This window comes from Bidens hawaiensis, unplaced genomic scaffold, assembly GCF_021521415.1.
Source record: "Bidens hawaiensis isolate Kalapana, Puna unplaced genomic scaffold, B.hawaiensis_p1.1 tig00013629_1, whole genome shotgun sequence".
Classification (NCBI taxonomy): domain Eukaryota; kingdom Viridiplantae; phylum Streptophyta; class Magnoliopsida; order Asterales; family Asteraceae; genus Bidens; species Bidens hawaiensis.
This window is the reverse complement of record NW_027492158.1, coordinates 255,189-282,140: the sequence shown is the minus strand read 5'-3', so window position 1 is coordinate 282,140 and position 26,952 is coordinate 255,189. Positions and strand designations below refer to the sequence as shown.

The following is a 26,952-nucleotide window of genomic DNA, read 5'->3' as shown; positions in this document are numbered from 1 at the left end:
AATAAACGAAATGTCTTTATTTCCCCCACCACAGTTAATAGCTGCAAACCAACTCGTTTCAACCTTTCCAAATGCTCCAAACCGTTATGAGACAAATCGCATGGAATAACTTTTTTTTAATCCTCGGAAAGCCCGAGTATGCATATAAATCCAACAAATCTCGTACACAAAAAGTGTATATCGAAGGTGATCCACACCACATCGAGATTACTTGCCAAACATCCATGCGAAACAACACGAAATAAGAGTATGCTCCATGGTTTCTTCTTGATCCCCGCAAACCGGTCAATACACATGAGAATTGTGAGGGTCAACAATTCTTTAAATGGATACATTTTTCTTCTTTTGTTATACAAAATCAAAATTAAAATTTAGGCATTATAATTTGTCAATTTTACAAACTTTTTGACACAAGTTATCCATTTGTTCTATACTCATATGAGAAAGTTTATTTAAACAATACAAAAAACATGAGTATCAAGAAACCAATCTTGACTTTTATACCAAAAGGAGAAATAAATGAAGGATCATGATTGAATACTCCCAAAGTTATAAATCACATGTTGACAAACACAAGCACATGGCATAAGTATGTTCACATGTGAATTGTAACGCACTATATTTAAATACGACTGTTTAAAAGTTACGATCATCTATATTTATTTTATCTAAGAACATGGTTTGATTCTCTAAATTTTAAACTTTCTGTGTTTCTCAAGTAAGTTCTCATATATTATTTGTTTAAATTAATGTTTGTTACACAATTTTTAGTTGTTTTTTGTATTACATCATTGGTTCCAAACAAAGTTTTAGCTCATTGTCATATAGTGTTTGAAAAAGAACTTTTGTTTTTATTTTTAATAAACTCGTCTTAAATAAAAGTTTGTAAATGAGTGTGCATAGCAACAATAGTGAAAAACAGATTTTTACTCATAAGAAATTCACTGATGGATAAAACAAAAGATCCAAAAGAGAAAAAAAGAAAATTTTTAAGTTGACGGCGATTGCTAATAAAGAATACCACTAAAAGTAAAGACAAAATTAATATGTAAAGGTTAATGATAGCATGTAAGTGAAGCAACTATAGTTATCCGTCAATATTACCCATGATCGAATTTCTCAAAAGAATTTTATTGACAACTTAGCAACAAAACTTACCGATGATGCAAGTCCATTAATTTAACAATAAAATAGTACATAACAAGTACTTAAAAAACATGACACAAGTGAGTCCACGTTCTCTATCCTTCTATTGTTTTCATGTTTCGATATTTGAAACAATTACAGGAAACATAAATTTACAAAAACATCGAAAATAAGTAGTTGTCAAGGGACTGGTCATGCAACCCACTCTATTTATTGTATATCATTATCACATGCTTCTTGAAAACAGATGATCCATAAAATACTAAAAAAAAAAAAAAAACAGATTGGCCGCCAGGTTAGAGCATCACCCCTCAACAACTTTACAAATTACCAATAAAATTGGTCAACCTTTTCATACTAAAAACTCATGTCTTTCCTATATAAGAACTATATTCTTCATACACCTTTGCTTCAACTTTCAACCTCTCAAAAACAAAACCCACAAACAAAATCACATCTTTTTAGGCAAATTCAAGGTTTCTTGGCCTAAAGAACAAAACCCACAAAGATCGTTGGTTCTTGATCAAGCCTTTGTGTGTTCTGATAGGTGTTTGCACCAATGGATGGAAGTGACATATACAAAGCTGTAAATAGTATAAGGTTAGGGAGTTTAAGAGCAGCCCCTAGTACAAGAGCCCCAAGCTTAAGATCTGGAAGTACTTCTGTATGGAGGAACTCTGGTATGGATGTTTTCTCAAAATCTTCACGTGAAGAAGATGATGAAGAAGCTCTTAAATGGGCTTCTCTTGAAAAGCTACCCACATTCGATAGGCTGCGAAAAGGGTTGCTTTTCGGGTCAACCGGACCGTCTAATGAAGTTGATATTGATAATCTTGGACCGGAGGATAGAAAACATTTGCTTGATAGACTTGTCAAAGTTGCTGATGAAGATAATGAGAGGTTCTTGTTGAAGCTCAGAGATAGACTTGATAGGTACAAAAGTTTTAACTTATGATCTTTTATTATTATTATTATTATTATTATTGTTTTTTTTTTTGAGTTATGATCTTATGATGTATAAGTGGGATTGATTTGAAATATGAAATGTTTATAGGGTTGGGATTGATATGCCAACAATTGAAGTTAAATATGAGCATGTGACAGTGGAGGCTGATGTTAATACCGGAAGCAGAGCTTTACCAAGTTTTATAAATTTTCATATTGAATTTTTTGAGGTAAGAAAAAGGAAAAAAAAGTCAGATCTATAAGTCAGATCTATACATACTTGACTTCGCATCACCGGACTAGCAGCCGCAACAACATAACTTCATAAACCGTCACATCTGATTCACATACTTTTTTCAAAAACATATTGTTTTCTTCACACAAACTCTGTAAAAAAAAATATTAAAATTGTATTTATGTAGATGATATATTTGTGTGTATGTGAGAGTGGGGGCCACATGCTCGTCCGCATAAACAAACTCCAGACAGCAGTTGGTTCGTGTACCATGTCAAGTTTGAATGAGCAAACCTCATACCAGACCAACCACTGTGAGTGCTCTCACATGTTGAACGGGTTTGGTGTGGATCGTTTAAGACTGTCGGTTGTGTTTATTTCTTAAAAAATTGTTTTTAATTAACTTTTTGTACCTTTTATTCTTTTAATTTAAAATACTGTTAAACTTTTTAATCATAAAATTTTAAAACTATAAAATTTTAATTATTTGTTTTAAAATTTTATCTTTCTCCAATTACTTTTTTTTAAACATTTTTATCTAAACCTACAGAATTGTTAATTACTTATTTGAAAAATACATAAAATTTTTATAATTAGTTTTTTCCCCCTCAAAAACGACAACTTTGACAGTGATTTGTCGTTAGTTGAATTGGTCCAACTCGTTACTGATAGTTCAACTGGAGACGGTTTAAAAGTACTTAAAAAAACCGGCTAAATGTTATTTAGTCCAGTTACCAGAACAGTGAATTTTACATTGCTATTGATTTTTGTGAGAATTAAAATTTCTTACCTTTTGTTCATATTTACAGGGGCTATTGAGTTTATTCCGTTTACTCCCAGATTCGAAAAAGCATATAACTATCCTTGATGATGTCAGCGGTGTCATTAAGCCTAAGAGGTGAGAAGAAAGAACATAAACCACAGGCTAATTGTATAAAAACTAACCATTTTTTTAATACAAGTTTTTTAATGTAAGCTTACCTTTTAACATTAACTTGAACATTTGAAAACTGGTTACCTTAGATAACTGTCACAAACTTTCTTGTATTAAAATCCAAATTCTTTGAAACTTTGATAGCTTCACACCAAAAATATCATTAACTTTTTTATTAAATTAGCTACATTAATACATTATTCTTCGCCTGTTTTTCCGATTAATTATACTGATAATCGCGTATGAATGTTTGTAGAATGACACTACTTTTGGGTCCCCCGAGTTCAGGGAAGACAACACTCTTGTTGGCTTTGGCTGGCACACTTGCAAAGGAGCTGAAGGTAAATAATATAGTAACAACCAGATAACTATGAAAGTAAATATATAAATTATAATAATACAATCATATCTAAATATGTCTCTAATAGTAACATAAAGACCCTAAAATGACTTCATACTTTTGTCACACTACTAATAATTGTCATGTGTACATACCTATTTTTATGGTTTTGTGACATGCAACCTTTTGTCAACTTTTTCACAAATTTGTATCTCAAGTCAAAGAAGTCATCAAAAGTGTATACATTGAGCTAAGTTTGTTATCTATTGTTTCTAGAATTTTAAACAGTTTGTTTTCATAAATGCAGTGTTCGGGTAGGGTAACATATAATGGCCATGACTTAAATGAATTCGTACCCGAAAGAACTGCTGCTTATATCAGTCAAAATGATATTCATATTGGAGAAATGACTGTTAGAGAAACATTGGCTTTCTCAGCAAGATGTCAAGGCGTTGGATCACGCTACGGTTAGTTATTTATATTTCATTAGTTATGTTTTTAAAAGTTATAAGTTTTTTGTAACACAACTGATTTTTTTTTTTTTTTTTTTTTTTTTTGCAGATATGTTAGCAGAGTTGTCAAGAAGAGAAAGAGATGCCAACATAAAGCCTGATCCTGATGTTGATGTTTTCATGAAGGTAAGAAATCATCCAACATAAAAAACCATTCTGAATCGTTCATGATCAACATGTAAAATGTTAATAATTGTTTTGTTGTTATGCAGGCTGCTGCAACCAAAGGCCAGGAAGCTAGTGTGGTCACAGATTATACTCTCAAGGTATGATAGAAGTTAATTAGATGTGGCAAAAATGGGTTGGGTTGGTCCTAAACACTTATTGTCCATTTTCTGAACTCTTTTCTGTAAGTTATTTGTGTGTCAAATATGGTTACAAGAATTAGATTTTTTCAGTAATTATCTAATATTTTGAACTGAAATTTTATCAAGTTTTCTACATCAAAAATACATTTTTGGGTGACTTATGACCCTTTTGAATCGACGAATCGTTTTTTTAGAACAGAACAACTTTTGACCTGTTTGACTGATTTGATTAGCTGTCTTTTGAATATAATTTTAGCAGGTTATACTATTCAATATATATTTTTCAGGTGGGTAAATTTTTTTTATGGGCGAGGCAAGTTATATGATTACAAGGATAACATTATTCTGCAGTAGCCTCATTTCTGAAATAAAATGATTTAGCATTAGTAATACACTTTTTGGGCGACGTTCACCTCACTTAACACAGTTGACCTGTTTTCTTTTGAATATAATGTCTCTCGACTTGTTTGACCTGTTTTCTTTTAATGGAATGTTTTAGCTGGTTATATTATTTCTGAATATATTTATTCCATTTGACAACTTAATCAACCCATTTATAATTAGTTTGTCGATCAAATTCGCCACTTGAACTAAAAATAAAATGGTTTCTTGTGCAGCTATTGGGGCTGGACATTTGTGCAGATACCATGGTTGGAGACCAAATGATAAGGGGAATATCTGGTGGACAAAAGAAACGTGTGACAACGGGTGAAATGATAGTGGGCCCATCAAAGGTTCTTCTTATGGATGAGATCTCAACAGGGTTGGACAGTTCTACAACTTATCAGATTGTGAATTCACTTAAACAATTTAATCACATTCTTGAGGGTACTGCTGTCATTTCACTCCTGCAACCTGCACCAGAAACGTACGATTTGTTTGACGACATCATACTACTGACCGATGGCAAGATTGTTTATCAAGGCCCGCGTGAAAATGTGCTCGAGTTTTTTGAATCAATGGGATTCAAATGCCCCGAAAGGAAAGGTGTTGCTGATTTCTTGCAAGAAGTAAGTATTATATCAGGCAATTTTCTTCAAGTTAAAGATTAGTAGCAATTAAAACCAATATTAAACACCAAACATCATTTTTAACTAATTACATCTAATTTAAAGTTGGTCGCCAAATCAGGAATAAGTGTAAAGTTCACTTCTATTTTGTGCATTTTGTCAATAACTGACTTGTGCGTGTCGAATGACTGTCTGATATCCTAAGTGACTAAATGACCATATTAGCCCTCATGATGTAACAATCTTGTTACAGGTCACATCCAAGAAAGATCAAGAACAATACTGGAAGAGGAGAGACGAGCCTTATAGATTCGTGACGTCCAAAGAATTTGCAGAAGCATTCCAATCATTTCACGTTGGAAGAAAACTAGCACACGATGTTGCAACACCATTTGACAAAAGTAAAAGCCACCCAGCTGCCCTCACAACCGAGAAATATGGTTTAGATAGTAAAGATATCTTGAAAGCTTGCACAGATAGAGAAATACTGCTCATGAAAAGAAACTCATTTGTCTATATCTTCAAATTATTCCAAGTAAGTGTGGTGTTAATCTCAAAGTTTTTGATCTTTCATGCTCTTTCTTTCTTTCTTTTTTAAACAAACTGTTGGCTAAAATTGTAAATTGTATCATTCTGCATTGGTTGTTTTCAGCTAACTGTCATGGCTCTCATTGCTTTAACGGTGTTCTTGCGCACTGAGATGCATAAAGATGATCTAGAAGATGGAGGATTGTATACGGGTGCTGTATTTTTTGGTGTTGTCATGCTAATGTTTAATGGAATGTCTGAGATATCAATGACTATAGCAAAGCTTCCTGTTTTCTACAAGCAAAGGAACTTCCTTTTCTACCCCTCGTGGGCGTATGCTATTCCTTCATGGATCATCAAGATTCCTGTTGCATTTATGGAAGCTGCGGTTTGGACTATTCTCACTTACTATGTCATTGGATTTGATCCTAATATATCAAGGTAAATTAGTCTCTAACGTCGTCTGGAATTGTGTTTTGGAACTGATCATCAGATTATAACAATTATCACTTACGAAACTCACATCCAAGCACCTCTGAAATGACTGTAATATGTATCTTTTATACTAACTTTTCCAATATCTTGCAGGTTCTTCAAACAATACTTGATGTTGTTGCTTGTTAACCAAATGGCTTCTGCATTGTTTCGGTTCATTGGAGCTTTGGGTAGGAACATGATTGTTGCAAACACGTTTGGTTCATTTGCACTTCTCTTAGTGTTTGTAATGGGTGGTTTTGTCCTTGTACGAGGTATTATGTGAACTAGTTTTGAAATATATATCCCATTTTTTGCTTCTTTTTTTCAACTAACATATGGGCTTTTCATTCTGAAGATGATATCAAGGGTTGGTGGATATGGGGATATTGGACATCTCCCATGATGTATGCAATGAATGGAATAGCAGTAAATGAGTTTCTTGGTCACAGTTGGAAAACAGTAAGTCACACAAAGCTTTGTTTTTTTAGAGGTGGGAAGACTGGGGAGTTATATAACAGGTCAATCGGGCCGGTTGAGATGAACCGCACATTCTTTTGCCATTTTGAATTTTCCTTAAGTATTTGAGTAAATGTGCTAATTATCAATAAAACACAATATTATTACATTAATAATATGAATCTTTGAACAAACCGATTTGGGACGTTGTATGCATCAAAAGCAGACTTTGGATAACTTTCAACGCGTTTTGACCTATTTGACCCATTCATAAGTAAATGGCTCAAAAATAGCATCTTTAGTTTTAAGTTCACATTTTGAAATGAATGTTTTTGGTGTTATATATAGCCTTTGAACGGTACAACGCTTGGGAAACGGATTATCAAATCAAGAGGGTTCTTTGCAGAAGCTTATTGGTATTGGATTGCAGTTGGGGCCTTACTTGGGTTTATTTTAGTCTTCAATCTCTGCTTCGCTTTGTCTCTCGCCTTCCTAAATCGTGAGTTTTCTATGTTTGTGATATGACAATCTTGTTATAAATTGGGCCATATGACCTCTGAAAGTATATACCAGCTTGCATGTCACGTCATGCATGCCATATGACCTTTTTCACCTTATAACACGGCAGTATGATGTCATATGGGCCGTATGATAGGGTGTAAAAGGTCATACGGGCCTGCATGGATTTGTCAGTGGTCACGTCAGTTATTTGTGACCACCTTTTGCCCTACCATATGGTCAATATGACCACGCGTGTTGTATGGCACGTCAGTGGTGTTTATATAGTGGCGACCTGTAAATCCTGTATTGTCATTTTGTAACCTTTGTTTTCTTGGTTTACAGCTTTTGAAAAAGCTCAAGCCAGTGTCTCAACAGATGATGAAAGTGCTTTGGCGACTGAGTTATCATCCATGAAAAAGGAAGATGAAGGAAGCCATAGTAAGAAGAAAGGAATGATCCTTCCATTTGAACCACACTCAATCACCTTTGATGATATTAAATACTCTGTTGATATGCCACAGGTAATGTTGTTGACCCACACACAAATTTAGTCAACATTTAGTTTGGCATTAAAAATATGTGATTTTTATTGATCGGTCTATGATAATGGTTATAGGAAATGAAAGATCAAGGAGTGGGCGAAGACCGATTGCTGCTACTAAAAGGCGTTAGTGGGGCTTTCAGGCCCGGTATACTCACAGCTCTAATGGGTGTAAGTGGTGCTGGTAAAACTACTCTCATGGACGTGTTAGCAGGTCGAAAAACAGGCGGGTATATTGAAGGCGATGTCAAGATTTCCGGTTACCCCAAAAAACAAGAAACATTTGCTCGAATTTCTGGTTACTGTGAGCAAAACGACATCCATTCACCTCATGTAACAGTTTACGAGTCTTTACTATACTCCGCATGGCTTAGGTTACCATCAGATGTTGATGAACACAAGAGAAAGGTTAGTTATATACCCGTGCTTAACAATCCCATTTTACGGTTTTCAAGAATTTGAATAATGTTTTACACATCTACAGATGTTTGTTGATGAGGTGATGGACCTTGTGGAACTCAACACGATAAAGGATGCATTAGTCGGGTTACCTAGCGTCAATGGGCTATCAACAGAACAAAGAAAAAGGCTAACCATAGCAGTTGAGCTCGTGGCTAACCCGTCTATAATATTTATGGATGAGCCAACCTCTGGGTTAGATGCCAGGGCTGCAGCCATTGTGATGAGAACGGTTAGGAACACTGTGGATACCGGAAGAACAGTTGTTTGCACCATCCATCAACCAAGCATTGACATATTTGAAGCTTTTGATGAGGTATAAAGACAAAAATGCACTTTATTAACATCGATTCGAGTATCTATACAAAAAAAGTGTGATGCATTTAATACCTTGTGGTTTTGTAGTTGTTCTTGATGAAAAGAGGTGGACAGGAGCTATACGTCGGGCCCATAGGTCGCCATTCATGTGAATTAATCAAATACTTCGAGGTACGAAACTACGAATATGAAAGAGGTTACAATTCTGCTCATTTGCTTGATAATTGTCTATTCGAGTAACGTTTCATCAAAAACAGATGCTTGTTAAACGGGCCAGAAGTAGTTCAAATGCCAAACTGTATTAATCAACTTTTCTGGCACCATACATGTTTTAAATGGTCCTATCACACTTGATTTGACATTAACAGAAAGTCAACATTTTTGGCCCGTTTAGTCATACACGGGTCTATTTGGGTTGCTCTACGGGTCAAGCAAATCAAGAGTGTACTTGTAAGCTATGATGCATAAACGCTTAAATATATTTTTTCTGTTAATAGGCTATCGAAGGTATAGCGAAGATAATTAACGGATATAACCCCGCAACATGGATGTTAGAAGTGAGTACTTCCGCACAAGAACTCGCTCTTGGAGTTGACTTCACAGAAATCTATAGGAACTCCGAGCTGTACAAGTGAGTGCATGACAAAAAAACCGCTTATGTGACAATCTTTCGTTTAAAAGTTATCATTTTGTTAACTTTTCTGGTAAAAATTTGCAGGAGAAACAAAGCCTTGATCGCAGAATTGGGCGTACCACGTCCCGGCACTAAAGACTTATTCTTCCCGACTCAATACTCGCAGACGTTCATCGTTCAATGTTTAGCCTGTCTGTGGAAACAACGGTGGTCGTACTGGAGGAACCCACCCTACACGGCTGTACGTTTCGTCTTCACCACATTTATCGGCCTCATCTTCGGTACAATGTTTTGGGATCTTGGCGGTAAAAAGTAAGCATCATCAACTCAATCTTTTTATTAACATAATGCTGTGAACTTGGAACCATTTAGTTATTTATTTATTTATGAATGGGTGATGTATTTATTTCAGGGCAACCCAACAAGATCTAATGAATGCAATGGGCTCTATGTACACTGCGGTTATTTTCTTAGGAATCCAAAATGCATCCACGGTTCAACCCGTTGTGGATGTCGAACGAACCGTGTTTTATCGAGAACGAGCCGCTGGGATGTATTCTGCATTGCCGTATGCTTTTGCTCAGGTTTTGGTTGAGATCCCGTATGTGCTGGCGCAGACCGGGGTGTATGGTGTTATTGTGTACGCCATGATTGGGTTCGAGTGGACTGCTGCTAAATTCTTTTGGTATTTGTTTTTCCAATTATGTTGTTTCCTCTACATGACTTATTATGGTATGATGACCGTCGCCATTACCCCGAATGCCAATATCGCGGCCATTATTGCCGCCTCGTTCTATGGGATCTTCAATCTGTTCTCGGGATTCATTATTCCACGGCCCGTAAGTTTCTCTTAGTGAAAACTCTATTTATAAAGTAGGCGTATAAACAACCTTAACACGTCTCAAAAATAGTCGGGTTTTGGGTTGACATATCTAACCCTTTTAAAAACAGGTTGACCTGTTTAATTAACCGTTTAACCTATTCTTTTAAAATTTACCAACCCAACACATTTGCGACTTGATTATCACTTAGTCAACCTGTTTAAACAAGTCTATATTTTCAAGTTCTAAATCTTGTTATTTTGGAAACACAGAGTATCCCTGTGTGGTGGAGATGGTACTACTGGGGAAACCCGATGGCTTGGACTCTTTACGGGATGGTTGCCTCACAGTTCGGAGACTATGAAGATGTACTCGCCAACGGTGAAACCATTAAAGGTTACTTGGACCGGTACTTTGGTTTCAAGCATGATTTTCTTGGGGCCGTTGCTGGTGTACACATTGGGTTGGTTTTGTTCTTTGCGTTCATCTTTGCTTACTGCATTCGATCCTTCAATTTCCAGAAGAGATAAACTTTGTTTTTCGTGTTTGGTAGATAAAAACATGTCGATTTGTGTAACAAACTTGTGAATTTTGTATTCGATATATGATTTAAGATCCTTGTTTAGTTGTTTTCTGAATACAAGTAATTTTTGTTTTAGTCTTACAGTTTTCCTTTAGCATGCGGCTACTAGTCCGAGTACAGCTAAAATAGGCAGTGGATTTTAACGTGCTATCAACACCGTGTATGTTTTGTGTTGATAACCAACAATTCACGAGCTTGTTACACAAATCGACATGTTTTTATCAACCAAACATGAAATGAACAACATGTTCATGTTCATAGCCACCGACATGTCTTTGTAATATGTCTCACTTTCCTTGCTCAGTTTAGTGTTCCTCAATGTTTCTGGCACTTTGCGTTTGACACAAGTGCTATCTAATCAATCGCATGTCTTCTCGTGACTCCACAGACAATTACAAATGCAAAAATATATGTGGTTTTTGCTGTTAACAAGAGCATTCGCATTACAACTTCCATCTCTATTTACACAATTTACCTAAAAAACATGGTATTCTCTCAATTTTGTTTATTTTTTCAAAACCCTCTCACATCCAACCCTCTATCACTATATTTATCTTACTCACAAACTTTTACCTTATTAATTTTCCTCTCTTCTTTTATACACTAACAACAAAGTATAGAATATTGACTATGATCCTTCAAATATAGAGATTATTTTTCTATAAATTATTCTTTATTATAGAGTATTCAACTAATGATGTTTTTGTTGTTTTCTTAACTTTTTTCTCTACATTATTATTATTATTATATATGGATGGGAAAAGTTAAAATACAAAGGGAGACAAAAATGAGAAGTGTGAGAAGGATTTGTGGCCACACAAAAAACCCCTAAAAAAATTCCAAAAAATTAATAGAAAAATCATAACTCAAAATATAAATAAAAAACGTAAAAGTTTAAAAATCAAAAATGTTTCCCTCGTTTAAAAAAAAAAAATCTGAAAAGACACAATGCAGAGACAAAAGACACAATGACGAAAATGAACAAAAGACACAATTATAACTAAAAAAAGACACAATAAATCGCAAAATATAACACAATGCCGAACAAAATATAACACAATGTTGAGTAATATAACACAATATCAAGAAAAAAAAGATACAATATCAATGAAAAAAGACACAATCAATGACGAAAATAAACACAAAACACAATGATAAACAAAAGGACACAATGACATTTTCACCCAACATTGTATCTTTTTAGAGTTTTTTTTAGAACAACGAAGACGGTGGAAACATTTTTGTGTTTTTACTTTTTTTGTTTTTTTATTAAATTTTGAGTTATGATTTTTTATTTATTTATTTTTAATTTTTTTTGAAAGGTTTTTTTTTGTGTGCCTATAAATCCGTCTCATCATTCTCATTTTTGTCTCCTTTTATAGAATAACTTGACCCATATATGGATATTGATAATTGAGGCTCTTTTTCCTAAATAGATTTAGGGGAAAATTATTACCAAAACGAGTGTTTTTAAAGCTATTTACAAGGGTGATTTTAAGAATCTTGTGTTTTTTTTCACTCATAATGTTATCGGATAAGTTGATTTCTATTTTAAAAAAAGATAGAGCAAAAAATAAACTAAAAAAAAATTTTACTTTCATTTTCGTTTGCATGTTTGATGAGCCTTTTTTTCCCCAACTATTTTTTTCTTTAACTTTATAGTTTAAAGTTTGATGATAGATTGTCAAAGCCTATTATTGTTAATGAATTGTGATAAAGAGATTGAGAAGATAGTTAAATGAATAATTTAGAAGATAGTTCGAACAATAAAACAAAATGCTTAAATTTAGATTTTATATATCATACAATTAAGAGTGTAAATAAGTCAAGTCAAGTACGTGTTTGAGCCCATTTAACTTAAAGCGAGTTTGTGTTTGAGCTCATCTCCTTTTAAGCTCTATTTCAAATACTCAAAACCTAATATCTTATTATTTATTAATTAATTTATTGGTATTTGTAATTAAGTTTGTATATATATTTTATATATAACTTCTAAATAAATTTATTTTATTTTATCTTAATTTATCATATAATTTAATGCATAATAACTACTACTATGCAAATATATATTTAACATATCAAATAAACACTTAATATGTATTTTTAATTTTACTCGAGATGGATTTATTAAAACTTAAAAGTACTAACTGAACCAAGCTTGCATGAAAATGTGCCAAATTTATAAATATACAATTTCGTCTAAAAGTGTGTTAATGTGATTGTAATCATTGCTTAGGTATTGTACCCCCACTCACTCTCTTATGTTTGTTTTTAGAGCCTTTATCCATGTGCTACATACAGTTCTGTGTGTAAAGGCTTATGATCACCTCCGTTCAATAGTTTGATGAACCTGACCGTCTCTTCGTTGGTCACCATGTAATCGTGTTTGGTTGGGCCATCTTCGATTTTTCTCGTCGGCGGAAGACGACTGTAATGCAACTAGGTGGCTCCTCCATCAGTACGTCCTCCTCACAGATCTATTGTTCATGTTGTAATGCAAACTAATTTCAAATAACTTTCCTCTTAAACAAGAACAAGTTTTTTAAAATACAAAACCTTTAAACTATTAAAAGCTTAAAATATTGAAAACAGGACTCGTCAAACATGCAAACTAAAACGACAGGAAATTTATTATTTTTCAATTTATGTATTGGTCAATCACTCAATCTTATTTGAAATTAATCTTATCCGATTTTAACATAAGGCCTTAGGAGTGAGGAAGGAAAGAATTATTATAAAAAATCAACTATTTTGATAAATAATTTTGAAAACATCTATTTTGATAAATAATTATTCCATCAAATTCATTTCGAGAAAAACTCCCAATGTGAACGCGTAAGTCTACACAAAAATTTATACAAAGTACTTTCGAACTTTTTTGTTTGATAATTAGTTTGCACAGAATATCACGCTAAAGTGGTCAATATTTTTATACAAATACTATTATGCCCTATATAAGAATTATAATTATTTTACATCCATTTTCATACACATTAATTGTTCAACTTTCAACCTTTTAAAAAACAAAACCGTCAACAAAGTTTGATCTTTTGGGGGCAAATTCAAGGTTTTCTTGAACCAAAGAACAACACACACTAAGATTTTTGATTCTTGATCAAAATCTTGTGAGCTTTGATTAGTGTTTTGCAACAATGGATGGAAGTGACATATACAAAGCTGCAAATAGTGTAACATTAGGGCGTTTAAGTACTTCTGAAAGTACTTATGTACGGAGGAATTCTAGTAGAGATGTTTTCTCAAAATCTTCACGTGCAGAAGATGATGAAGAAGCTCTAAAATGGGCTTCTCTTGAAAAGCTACCCACATTCGATAGGTTGCGAAAAGGGTTGCTTTTCGGGTCAACCGGACTGTCTAACGAAGTTGATATTGATAATCTTGGACCAGAAGATAGAAAGCATTTGCTTGATAGACTTGTGAAAGTAACTGATGAAGATAATGAGAGGTTCTTGTTGAAGCTTAGAAACAGGCTTGATAGGTACCAAAAGAATTCCATTTTTTCTATATGTTACTTTTTTTTTTCCAGTTTTATGTGTGTGTTTAAATCCTGATCATGGGATGAATAAACGGGTATGATTTAAATTTTGAAATGTTTAAAGGGTTGGGATTCATTTACCAACAACTGAAGTCAAATTTGAGCATGTGACAGTGGAGACTGATGTTAAAAGTGGAAGTAGAGCCTTGCCGAGTTTTGTAAACTTTCACATTGATTTATCTGAGGTAAGAGAAAGAAGCCAAAAGGGTAAATCAATACACACAATACACCATAGCCCGTTCACCATTGTCATGTAACATGTTATATGGATCGTGTATGTGTGCACGTGATGCATTGAAGGTGATTTATCTTTTCTTTTTCGGAAAGTAACTTTCTGATTTTTAAATAGTTTTTCTATATCAAAAACTACAACTTTTTTTAATTCTTTATTCTTTAGAACTATTAGTTATTTAATTTTGAAAAAACTTAAAAAAAATTTATTAGTTTTTTTTTTCAAAAACTACAACTATTTAATTATGTACTTTTAAAATTAAAAAATTGAAAATAAATAATTTCACATTTTGTGTATTGGTCGATAATAATTCCATATTTAAAAGTCATACTCATTACCAACGGTCCAACCTTTCAACTATTTTTTTCACAATAGACCTCCGTTAAAAAACATTGACGTCGTTAAGTTGTGTTTTTCAAGTTTTAAACCGATGTTTTAGGGCTTTTGATCGGATAAATGATACAAGTCGACTGATGTAAAACTTATCTCAAAACGGCGATTTAAATGCTTGATTTTTGTTAATTGGAAATTCAAACACCCGAATTGAAACACTATTTCGTTGTTTGGATCACCGTTTCGAGATATATTAAAGAATAATCTTTTATCATGTGGATAGTCAAGGCAGAGTGTTATGAACAATATCCATTATGTGGTGACTCTTCACATACATAACTAATGTTTTTTAGTTACTTTTGAGTGTATCCTTGTATTTTGTAAAAAATACTCAATGACTCCTCTCATTCATCATTCTTTACTGTCATTCTCTATATTATGCTCTTATGTTTATCTACTACGAGAGTTGGTTGCTAATGGGCCGTTCCTGGCATATCAGGAGTGCATTTTACATTATTATTGATGTTTATGAGAATTAAATTTTCCTACATTTTGTTCATATTTATAGGGGCTATTGAGTTTATTCCATTTACTCCCAAATTTGAAAAAGCATATAACCATCCTTGATGATGTCGGTGGTGTCTTTAAGCCTAGAAGGTGAGAAGAAAGAAAATAAAATCACAGGCTAATTGTATAAAAAGTTAAAAACTAACCAACTTTCATAAAGTTTTTATTTAAGGTAAGCTTACCATTTGACAGCTGGAAGTTGAACATTTGAAAACCAGTTAAGTTTGATAGTTTTACACCTAAATGGTAACCTTTTTATTCAATTAGCCACATGAGTATTTAAATACCATTCTTTGCCAGTTTTTTCGATTACTTGTAATGATTTTCCTGTATAAACGTTTGTAGAATGACACTACTTTTGGGTCCCCCGAGTTCAGGGAAGACAACACTCTTGTTGGCTTTAGCTGGCACACTCGCAAAAGAGCTTAAGGTAACCGATAGAATTCAAAGAAAGAGATTGAAACAACATTGATGAATGATAGTTTTTGTGTATTGAATCGCTCATAAGAATCTCTTTATATATATAGGGACATTGCGAGTGATGAATACATAAAACTTTGGTACGGGAGCAATACGGGTCGATCGTAAACGGATTGGGTAAAAAGAAAATGCCATAATAATAAACCGTTGGATAAAAATAAAAAAATAAACAAAAGTTTATAATGAACAAGTAATAAAAATTAACATAATCAAATTCTTTAATATAAACAATCTGGTTTAATATAAGCAATCAATTATAGAAATAAAATGCTATAAACAATATTGGAATTTGGTATAAACATATATGTTGAGCCAAAGGACATACTTTGAAACAAAATTTGTCAATTAGTCAAAATAAATAAATAAAAAGTTAAACTTGATCTCGGATTTTACTTTTACAGTGATTGTCTTATGTGCTTTACCTGGTGACGCTATAAATCTGCTCCAGCCGATAATTATAAAAGTAAATATATAAATATATATACTAAATACAGTCATATCCATATAGAACATAAATACCCAAAAATGAATTCATACTTTTGTCACACTATTAAAAATGCCATGTGCACACATGTTTAATTTTTCATGGTTTTTGAGAAACATGTACTTTTGCATCTACAAGTAAAAGGAAGTGCAGAATTCAAGATACTATATAAGCATGCCATCGAAAGTGTATACATTTCTAGAATTTTAAATAGTTTATTTTCGTAAATGTAGTGTACGGGTAAGGTAACATACAATGGTCATGAACTACATGAATTTGTACCCGAAAGAACTTCTGCTTATATAAGTCAAAATGATACCCATATTGGAGAAATGACCGTAAGAGAAACATTGGCTTTCTCTGCAAGATGTCAAGGAGTTGGATCGCGATACGGTTCGCTTTTAATTATTTGTATTTCATTAGTTATATTTTTAGAGGTATAGGCTTGTGTGTAACATAATTCATATTAAAATATTTGCAGATATGCTAGCAGAGTTGTTAAGAAGAGAAAGAGATGCCAACATAAAACCTGATCCTGATATTGATATATTCATGAAGGTAAGAAATCATCTTAAAAGAATTCAAAATAACTGAAACAACTGTATTGATGAATAATATTTTTTTTATGTATTATCATATATATATGTATATCATATCTCCTTATCTAAAGAGGTTATAATGAAAAAGCATAATAATAATAATACAGTTAACCAATTCTAATGATAACTAACCAACTAAAAATAATGATAAAATGCCAATAAACATCATATTTCAACTATAGACAAAATAATGACCAACTAGTAAGCTTAAAGATAACTGATAATTTAAATAATAATAACTTAGATAATAAACTCGGCTAACACACCTAACATATAAAAAAGACTGCTATGGATCCTTAATGGTCAAAATTTAAGTTATTAGTTATTGTTTTGTTGTTATGCAGGCTGCTGCAACCAAATCTCAACAAGCTAGTGTGGTCACAGATTATACTCTCAAGGTAGGATAGATAAAAATCATATGTGAATGCATTTGGGTGGCATTCGATCAACTAGACACATTTAACCTGTTTAAAATAGAATGCATTTCGACCTGTTTGACCCAATTTCCGTTCAAAAGAAATTCTGATTATAAACAAAATGGTTACTTGTGCAGATCCTAGGGTTGGACATATGTGCAGACACCAAGGTTGGAGATCAGATGATCCGAGGAATATCTGGTGGACAAAAAAAGCGTGTGACAACAGGTGAAATGATAGTTGGGCCATCAAAGGTTCTTCTTATGGATGAGATATCAACAGGGTTGGATTGCTCTACAACTTATCAGATAGTGCATTCACTTAAACAATTTATTCACATTCTTGAGGGTACGGCTGTCATTTCACTCCTGCAGCCCGCACCGGAAACATACGATCTGTTTGATGACGTCATACTCTTGACTGATGGCAAGATCGTTTATCAAGGCCCGCGTGAAAATGTGCTTGAGTTTTTTGAATCAATGGGATTTAAATGTCTGGAAAGAAAAGGAGTTGCGGATTTGGAAAGAAAAGGAGTTGCGGATTTCTTGCAAGAAGTAAGAATTAGATCATGCCTTCAAGTTAAAGTGTATCATTAAATAAATCCAATGCAAATCATAACAGAGACCAACATTATATAACAAACCTCACTTTTACTGATATGTAAATTGTTCAATGCCAGGACATCAGATACCAAACATGCAAGCTATTTATGTAAAAATATTTATTGTTTTGAAAAAGAAGAAAAAGAAAACTACATTTAAAGTATTTATTAAAATGTCACATCAGATGCCATATGGCGTAAACATATATATACGCTGAAATGAGATCCCATGTTGTTGAAATCTTGTTACAGGTGACATCCAAGAAAGATCAAGAACAATACTGGAGGAGAAGAGACGAGCCTTATAGATTTGTAACAGCCAAGGAATTTGCAGAAGCATTCCAATGTTTTCATGTTGGAAGAAAACTAGCACACGATATTGCAACCCCGTTTGACAAAAGTAAAAGCCACCCGGCTGCCCTCACAACCGAAAAATATGGTGTAGACAGTAAAGAACTCTTGAAAGCTTGCATTGATAGAGAGATGTTGCTCATGAAAAGAAACTCATTCGTCTATATCTTCAAATTTTTCCAAGTAAGTGTAGTGTTACTGTAGAAGTTGTGTTCTTTCATAAATCTTTTAGAAAAATGTTCCAAGTAAGCAATTATTAATCTAGAAGTTTTGATCTTTCATAATCTTTATAACAAATTGTTCCAAGCAAGTATAGTGTTACTCTAAAAGTTTTGATATATCATAATCTTTTAAAATATTGTTCCAAGCACTAGTGCAGTGTTAATATAAAAACTTTTGATATTCCATAATCTTTATAAGATTTTGTTCCAAGTAAGTGTACTGTTTCTCTAGGTGTTCTGATCTTTCATAATCTTTATAACAAAGTTTTTCAAGTAGTAGTGTTACTCTATAAGTTTTGATCTTTCATAATCTTTTTTTAACAATGTTGATCAAATTTGTAATCTGTATCATTCTTCATTGGTTGTTTTCAGCTAACTGTCACGGCTCTCATTGCTTTAACGGTGTTTTTGCGCATTGAGATGCATAAATATGATCTAGAAGACGGAGGATTGTATACGAGTGCTGCATTTTTTGGCGTTGTAATAGTAATGTTTAATGGAATGGGTGAGATATCAATGACGATTGCAAAACTTCCTGTTTTCTACAAGCAACGAAACTTCCGTTTCTATCCCTCGTGAGCGTATGCACTTCCATCATGGATCATCAAGATTCCCGTTTCATTTATGGGATCTGCGATTTGGACTGTTCTCACTTACTATGCCATTGGCTTTGATCCTAACGTCTCGAGGTAAACTCACTTCAAAACACCTCCTAAATGAATGTAATATTTTATACTAACTTTTTCAACATCTTGTAGGTTCTTCAAACAATTCTTGATATTGTTTCTTGTTAACCAAGCGGCTTCTGCATTATTTCGGTTTATTGCAGCGCTAGGTAGGAACATGATCATTGCAAACACGTTTGGTTCATTTGCAATTTTCTTAGTGTTTGTATTGGGCGGTTTTGTCCTTTCACGAGGTATTATGTTAACTAGATTTAAAATATACATCATGCGCTTTTTGTTTCTTTTTTCAACTAAAAAATGGTTTTTGTTTCCGAAGATTATATTAAGAGTTGGTGGTTATGGGGATACTGGTTATCTCCCTTGATGTATGCAATGAATGGAATTGCAGTAAATGAGTTTCTTGGGCCCAGCTGGAAAACAGTAAGTCACACAAAGCTTTGTTTGTTTTAGAGGTGGGAAAACAGTAAATTAATACCTTTAGTTTTAAGTTCACATTTTGAAATGAATGTTTTTGGTGTTATATTAGCCTTTGAACGGTTCAACCCTTGGGAAACAAGTTATCAAATCAAAAGGGTTCTTTGCAGAAGCTTATTGGTATTGGATTGCAGTTGTGGCGTTACTCGGGTTTATTTTAGTCTTCAATTTCTGCTTTGCTTTGTCTCTCGCCTTCCTAAATCGTGAGTTTTGTATGTTTGTGATCCGAAAATCTTATCATAAATGGGGCAATATGACATTTGCAAGTATGCACCAACTCGGTTGTCACATCAACATGCCATATGACTTTTTTCGCCTTGTAAGATGTCATATGTGTCGTATGATAGGATGTAAAAGGTCATACAGGCACGTATGGATTTATCAATGGCACATCAGTTATTTGTTTGATAGTCAAAATATTTGTACGCGTCGCAAGGGATTTTTTTTTTTTCAAAACGGCTCATTTGACCACCTTTTGTCTTACCATACGGCCGGCATGACCATGCGGGTCGTGTGACACATCAGTGGTGTCTGGATAGTATTCCAGTGGTGTTTATATACTGGCGGCCTTTAAATCTTGTGTTGGTCGTTTTGTAACATTTGTTTTATGCGTTTACAGCTTTCGAAAAACCTCAAGCCAATGTATCAACAAAGGACGAAAGCGATTCAGCCACTGAATTATCATCCATGAAGAAGGAAGATGAAGGAAGCCAATATAAGAAGAAAGGAATGATCCTTCCATTTGAACCCCATTCAATCACCTTTGAAGATATTAAATACTCTGTTGATATGCCACAGTAACGTAATCGCTCTGCAAAATGGCATGAAAAGGATTTGATTTTTATTGATGGGTTATAGGAAATGAAAGATCAAGGGGTGGGTGAAGACCGGTTGCTGCTACTTAAAGGCCTTAGCGGGGCTTTTAGGCCTGGTGTTCTCACAGCTCTAATGGGTGTAAGTGGTGCTGGTAAGACTACTCTCATGGACGTGTTAGCAGGTCGAAAAACGGGTGGCCATATTGAAGGTGATGTCAAGATTTCTGGATACCCCAAAAAACAAGAAACATTTGCTCGAATTTCTGGTTATTGCGAGCAAAACGACATCCATTCACCTCATGTAACCGTTTACGAGTCTTTACTATACTCAGCATGGCTCAGGTTAACATCAGATGTTGATGAACACCAGAGAAAGGTTTGTTATATATCCATGGTTAACAAGTCTAATTTAAAAAAAAAAAAAAGATCATCTTTTGCATGGTTAAGAATTTTTAACAATGTTATACAATTCTACAGATGTTTGTTAATGAGGTGATGAATCTTGTGGAACTCAACCCGATAAAGGACGCATTAGTTGGGCTGCCGGGTGTCAATGGGTTATCAACTGAACAAAGAAAAAGGTTAACCATAGCTGTTGAGCTCGTGGCTAACCCGTCCATAATTTTTATGGATGAGCCAACCTCTGGATTAGACGCTAGGGCTGCAGCCATTGTGATGAGAACGGTTAGGAACACCGTGGATACTGGAAGAACAGTTGTTTGCACCATTCATCAACCAAGCATTGACATATTTGAAGCTTTTGATGAGGTACGATCATATAAATGCACTTAATTGCCATTGTTCCGTTTATGCATAAAAGAAAAATACAACAAACAAACATACCTAGTATAATCCCATTAATAGCATAGCTATTGGTAAGGTACGAGGAAATAATTTATCTATAAATAAATGAAATATGTTATTAAATTTGCGGTTTTGTAGTTGTTCTTGATGAAAAGAGGTGGAGAAGAGTTATATGTTGGACCTTTAGGTCGCCATTCATGTGAATTAATCAAATACTTCGAGGTACGCAACTATCAATACGAATGAGGTTGTAATTGTGACCCTTTCATCTCTAACAGGCTAAAGCATATATTGGTCAAGCAGCTTGTAAGGAACCATGTTTATAAAAATAAAGATGTTGGTAAAAAGGTGTTTCGGATCAGCCCATCACAATTGATTTGACTATAACAAAAAGTCTATTGTTTTGAGTCACTAGTCAACCTATCTCTTTTTACCACATTAATAAGTTGTGTCTAGTTTTGACCTGTTTACTTATACACGAGTCTATTTCGTTTACTATTAATGGGCCAAGCGAGTCCAAGGCGTATTTTTAATGCATAAACATCAATGATAAATACTTTTGCACAAGCAGGCTATCGATGGTATAAGAAAGATAAAAGATGGATATAACCCCGCAACATGGATGTTAGAAGTCAGTACTTCCGCACAAGAACTTGCTCCTGGAGTTGACTTCACTGAAATCTACAGGAACTCCGAACTTTACAAGTGAGTACACGATGAATTATCACTTTTTTTTTGAAAAGGGACTGCATTACAAGGATTAATCACTTGGGGGCTGGAAAAATACATTTTTTAAAAGAGGGGTTGCCTCCATTTGTAATGGCGAGGAGTTTTAAAAATATAGAGGTGTCGGAGTTAGTGAGAGAATGTAAGAACTTTTTTGCAGGTACGATGTATTTCCCCTCCATTGTTAATGGCGGGGACTGCAAAGTATCTCCCCACCCTTTATAACGGAGGGGAGTTTGAAAAAGTTATCTCCACTCCGTTTGTAACGGAGGGAGTCTACAAAATGTTTTTTATGCAAAAGTTTTGGGATCAGATGCTATTTTGAAGTTTGAAGTTCTACAAAACTATTTTGTAATATTATATTTAAATTTCAGGCATTAAAATCTTGAATCACCTGCTTTGAAGACAATTATCTCTCATGTATAAACCTCATTTTCGATCTTGTTTCATGCGTTGCAAAGTACTCACGTAAAAGAAATTAGTCAAAAAAAAGTTAGTTAAGAGAATCACATTTGGCGATTAAGGAAATACACACGAAGTTTAAAAAAACTGTTTTCTAATATTGTTTTTAGATTGAACCATGACTTTGTAATCTTACTTTTAAATTGACACTAAAAAAAGTCTCCTCCATCTTTTGTGGACTCCTCGCCATTACAAACGGAGGGGAGATAACTTTTTCAGACTCCCCTCCATTAGAAGCAGGGGGGGATACTTTTGCAGTCCTCGCCATTAACAATGGAGGAGATATGTCTCATACCTGCAAAAGTTCTTACATTCTCTGACTGACTCCGACACCCTTATATTTTTAAAACTCCCCGCCATTACAAACGTAGGCAACACCCCTTTTAAAAAAAAAATGATCCAGCCCCCCAAGTGATTAATCATTATAATTCAACCCCCCTTTCAAAAAAAATTATGAGTTACCGCCTTTGTGGCGGCAATCTTTCCTTTAAAAGTTATCAATTTTATTGACTTTGTTTGTCAAAATTTACAGGAGAAACAAAGCCTTGATCGCCGAATTAGGCGTACCACTTCCCGGCACTAAAGAGTTGTTCTTCCCGACTCAATACTCGCAGAGCTTCATTGTTCAGTGTTTAGCATGTTTGTGGAAACAACGGTGTTCTTACTGGCGGAACTCATCGTACACCGCTGTGCGTTTCGTCTTCACCACGTTTATTGGAATCATGCTCGGTACAATGTTTTGGGATATCGGTGGTAAAAGGTAAGTATCATTGTATCTTTATGGTTTTCCCGCTCGATATGTAAAATCAAGGGCGTTTCATAAAAGAATATTTTCTCTTCAGTATATATCCTAACAAGTAAAAATATGACATGGACCAAACATCAGCGACACACTATCCAAATAGGATTGACTTATAATACTAGCCGTATGACAAAGAGAAAATGGTCATATCGGTAGTATAAGGGGCAAATCATATATTCAACATGATGATTTTGATTGATAAAGAAATAACTTAAGGTCATACGACTCGTATAGTCGTACGATATCTTTTTTTTTTTTTTGCCTATCACATGCTTCGTATAATTTGAAAGTCTCTAGTCTACAGAGTTAATTGATATCATTGGCATGTATGAATTATTTGATCTGTATGACATCATTTAGTCCATATGATGTGACATACATATTGGTGTACACTATTAGGGATGGTGTATTGTGGAGTCACCTCTATTTGCATGATTGCACTCTAAATTTCAAACCATTTATTTATCAATACATGATGTTTTTCAGGACAAACCCACATGATCTAGCGAATGCAATGGGTTCAATGTACTCGGCGGTTCTTTTCTTAGGAAACCAAAACACGTACGCGGTTCAACCGATTGTGACTGTCGAGCGAACTGTGTTTTACAGAGAAAGAGCCGCCGGAATGTATTCTGCTTTGCCGTATGCTTTCGCCCAAGTTTTCGTTGAGTTTCCCTATGTGCTGATGCAGACAGTGGTGTATAGTGTTATCGTGTACTCCATGATTGGGTTTAGTTGGACCGCTGCTAAATTCTTCTGGTTTTTGTACTTCCAATTATGTTGCTTGCTTATCATGACCTATTACGGTATGATGACCGTCGCCATGACCCCCAATGCTAGCATTGCTGCCACCATTGCCGGCTCGTTCTCCGGAGTCTTCAATCTGTTCTCTGGATTCATCATTCCGCAACCTGTAAGTTTCTCTTAATATTTTAAATCCATCAGGTTAGTGGCGGCCCAATCATTTTGGTGGCCTAAAGCGATTAAAAAATCCGAGGCCCTTCTAGAGAAATCTAGGTTTGTGTTTAAGAAAATTTATTCGTTTTGCTTCACATTCAATGATATAAATAAGTTAAATATTAAATAGTTTTATATCTTCTTGGACATTAGTTCATGACAAAATCTATAAATTTAATCTTCTAAACTAGGAATAATTTTTGGCCATATATCAAGTTATTAAATTAGTCTTTATTAAAAAAATAGAAAAAGAAATATACTTGAAGTACTAAAAAGATATTGATAACTTTTTCGAAAAAAAAAAAGATAATTTATTAGGCTACTTGAAAAAATAAATTCTAACTTGAAATTAGGAAAAAAATAATCGAATTTTGTTATCAGTTTTGAGCTGTTGAGTTTAAGTTATTTTAGAATCTAAAAGTATGAAAATAGTCATGAGCATGGGTAGTGGGAATCGATCCCTGGTCAAGGTGAAAAAAATATCCTTCAATTTACCAACGCACCACAACAAATTGTTTAGCAATGCAATCAAATAAAATACTATATATATTAAACATATTATTATTATTTTCTTTTTTTTTTGAAATCAGGGCTTTAAAAATTTGGTGGGCCTAAAGACCTAGCTCTACCTAGTAAAGCATATGGGTCGGCCTTGCATCCAGTTGGTTGTAAAGGTGGAAATTTCTGACACAACTTGAAAAAATGACCAAAGCACGACATGTAATTCTGACACGACCTGAAAAAATGACCAGAGCACGACATGTAAGCCATTAAGTTTGGGTTGGTATATCTAACCCGTTAAAAAATGGGTTGTGTTTCTAGTTAAGATGTATAATTAAACGTGTCGTGTTCAGGTTGACATGGCTAACCCGCTTAACACAAATTTTACAACCTACCAACCGACTAACATGTTTACAACTTAATTATTACCCGCCAACATGTTTGACATGTTTATCTAAATGGGTTATGTTTGGGTTATATGTTTTTAAGTATGTGCAATTTAGGGTTGATGTTTTTGATCGAAATAAATATAAGGGTCGCATTCTGATGAACAATTCAAACCGGCACAATTAACACCCCTAGTTCATTGGCATTGATAGGACCCATAGTCTTTCGGTAAAAGTTCGCGCGGCCACCAAAAGAACCAAGTCCTAAAATGTTTTAATTTTGTGGAAATAACAGAAAATTCCTGCGTGGTGGAGATGGTATTACTGGGCAAACCCATTGGCTTGGACTATATACGGATTTATTTCTTCACAATTCGGGGACTATGATGATGTATTAACAAATGGTGAAACCATTAAAGATTACTTGGATCGACATTTTGGTTTCAAGCATGTTTTCTTGGGGTTGTTGCTGGTGTGCACATTGGGTTGGTTCTGTTCTTCGCATTCATATTTGGTTTTTGCATAAGGTCCTTCAACTTCCAGAAGAGATAATTTTGTTTTCATGTTTGGTAGATAAAAAGACTTGAGTTCGTGTAACAAACTTGTGAATTTCGTATTCTATATATATGATTAAAGATTCTTGTTTTGCCAAAACACATTGTTTCTTGTTTTAGTCCTAATCTAACTATACTATTAAAGCAAGATGTTTTTTTTCACATGACACCATTATAGAGTGTCCACATTATATTCCACATAAACAATTCCCTTACATACATTTTCCTCCTAATTAATATTTAATTAACATTCATTAAAATGTATAACAATTCATTAAATGCATAAAATCCTTTATCCATTATTTTTCATTTAATTACCATTATAAAATTATATTAAGCTATTCATATAAATTTAGAAAGACTAATATTTAACCTTTTATACTTCAATATAAAATTCTTCATTAATTTTATTTTATATTCATTTAAATCAATAACAAAAGTTTGACTATATAAATCAATACAATTGCTAAAATTTTGAAAAATTACTAAATGGTGAAAATCAGGACAAATCTTTTATTTTTTTATATACATGTAATTCAATTTTAATATTTTAAATTATAATTTGATTTAAATGAATATAAAATAAAAGTCATAAATAAAAATTACTATATGAAATAACTGAATTTACGTATTACATAAAATAATTTTTATTTTTATTATAATTTCCACACGTGTGGAACACGGGATCTAACCTAGTAAATATTAATATACGGTAAATACTGATGAGCAAAAATGGGTATAGGCCTTGATGGGCTTCCAACAAAAGATGTGCTTAACAACCTATGGGTCAGCAGCAGTCGATAGCCGTTATTGATCTTTAGATGTGATACAAATCATATAAGATCAAAATTTTCTTGTAATTCAATACGCCGTTAATCATGACACATAAAACTAAACCCATGTTACAAAATTAAAAGTATCTACTCTATATTGTGATTACCGTTGTTAAGTCATGCAAAAACTTAACTTATCCAATTAGCTAAAATAATAAATTAAGAAGGGTATTATATTTTCGAGTAATGTGTGGTTAATTTTACAAGTTTTATTTGAGTATGAGAATTAGAATCCAAAGATATTAATTTTTGAATTGAACTAAAGGTAGACTAATTATTTTGCTAATACCTTAGGAAAGGAGAATCCTAGGACTAGTGGTGGCCACGTGAGCAAAATAAAGGTTAACCAAATATGATGAAACATGAA

At 33.7% G+C, this 26,952-nt stretch overlaps 1 protein-coding gene and 1 pseudogene across 2 annotated transcripts; both read left to right on the top strand.

Moving 5' to 3' along the window:
• Positions 1-1,690: 1,690 nt before the first annotated feature.
• Positions 1,691-10,715, top strand: LOC143544609 (pleiotropic drug resistance protein 1-like). The gene is made up of 21 exons (XM_077036674.1): positions 1,691-2,079; positions 2,201-2,321; positions 3,136-3,224; positions 3,517-3,601; positions 3,908-4,067; positions 4,162-4,238; positions 4,325-4,378; positions 5,038-5,430; positions 5,684-5,965; positions 6,083-6,399; positions 6,547-6,707; positions 6,791-6,894; positions 7,240-7,390; positions 7,735-7,913; positions 8,009-8,341; positions 8,418-8,708; positions 8,798-8,881; positions 9,208-9,341; positions 9,429-9,656; positions 9,757-10,183; positions 10,438-10,715. The coding sequence occupies exons 1-21, from the start codon at positions 1,706-1,708 to the stop codon at positions 10,693-10,695; spliced, it is 4,302 nt and encodes a 1,433-aa protein (XP_076892789.1). The 5' UTR covers positions 1,691-1,705; the 3' UTR covers positions 10,696-10,715.
• Positions 10,716-13,808: 3,093 nt separating this feature from the next.
• LOC143544611 (pleiotropic drug resistance protein 1-like) lies at positions 13,809-25,775 on the top strand (annotated as a pseudogene). The gene is made up of 20 exons (XR_013137281.1): positions 13,809-14,244; positions 14,366-14,486; positions 15,435-15,523; positions 15,779-15,863; positions 16,631-16,790; positions 16,879-16,955; positions 17,341-17,394; positions 17,550-17,966; positions 18,266-18,547; positions 18,958-19,274; positions 19,344-19,504; positions 19,588-19,691; positions 19,798-19,948; positions 20,365-20,936; positions 21,038-21,328; positions 21,503-21,586; positions 21,936-22,069; positions 23,085-23,312; positions 23,841-24,267; positions 25,494-25,775. The product of XR_013137281.1 is annotated as a pleiotropic drug resistance protein 1-like (transcript).
• Positions 25,776-26,952: the final 1,177 nt, after the last annotated feature.

Coding starts and splice junctions, on each gene's coding strand:
- LOC143544609 (XM_077036674.1), top strand. CDS start 1,706: ATGGATGGAAGTGACATATACAAAGCTGTAAATAGTATAAGGTTAGGG. Junction 3,225..3,516: donor GGTGTCATTAAGCCTAAGAG/GTGAGAAGAAAG, acceptor GAATGTTTGTAG/AATGACACTACTTTTGGGTC. Junction 4,239..4,324: donor ATGTTGATGTTTTCATGAAG/GTAAGAAATCAT, acceptor GTTGTTATGCAG/GCTGCTGCAACCAAAGGCCA.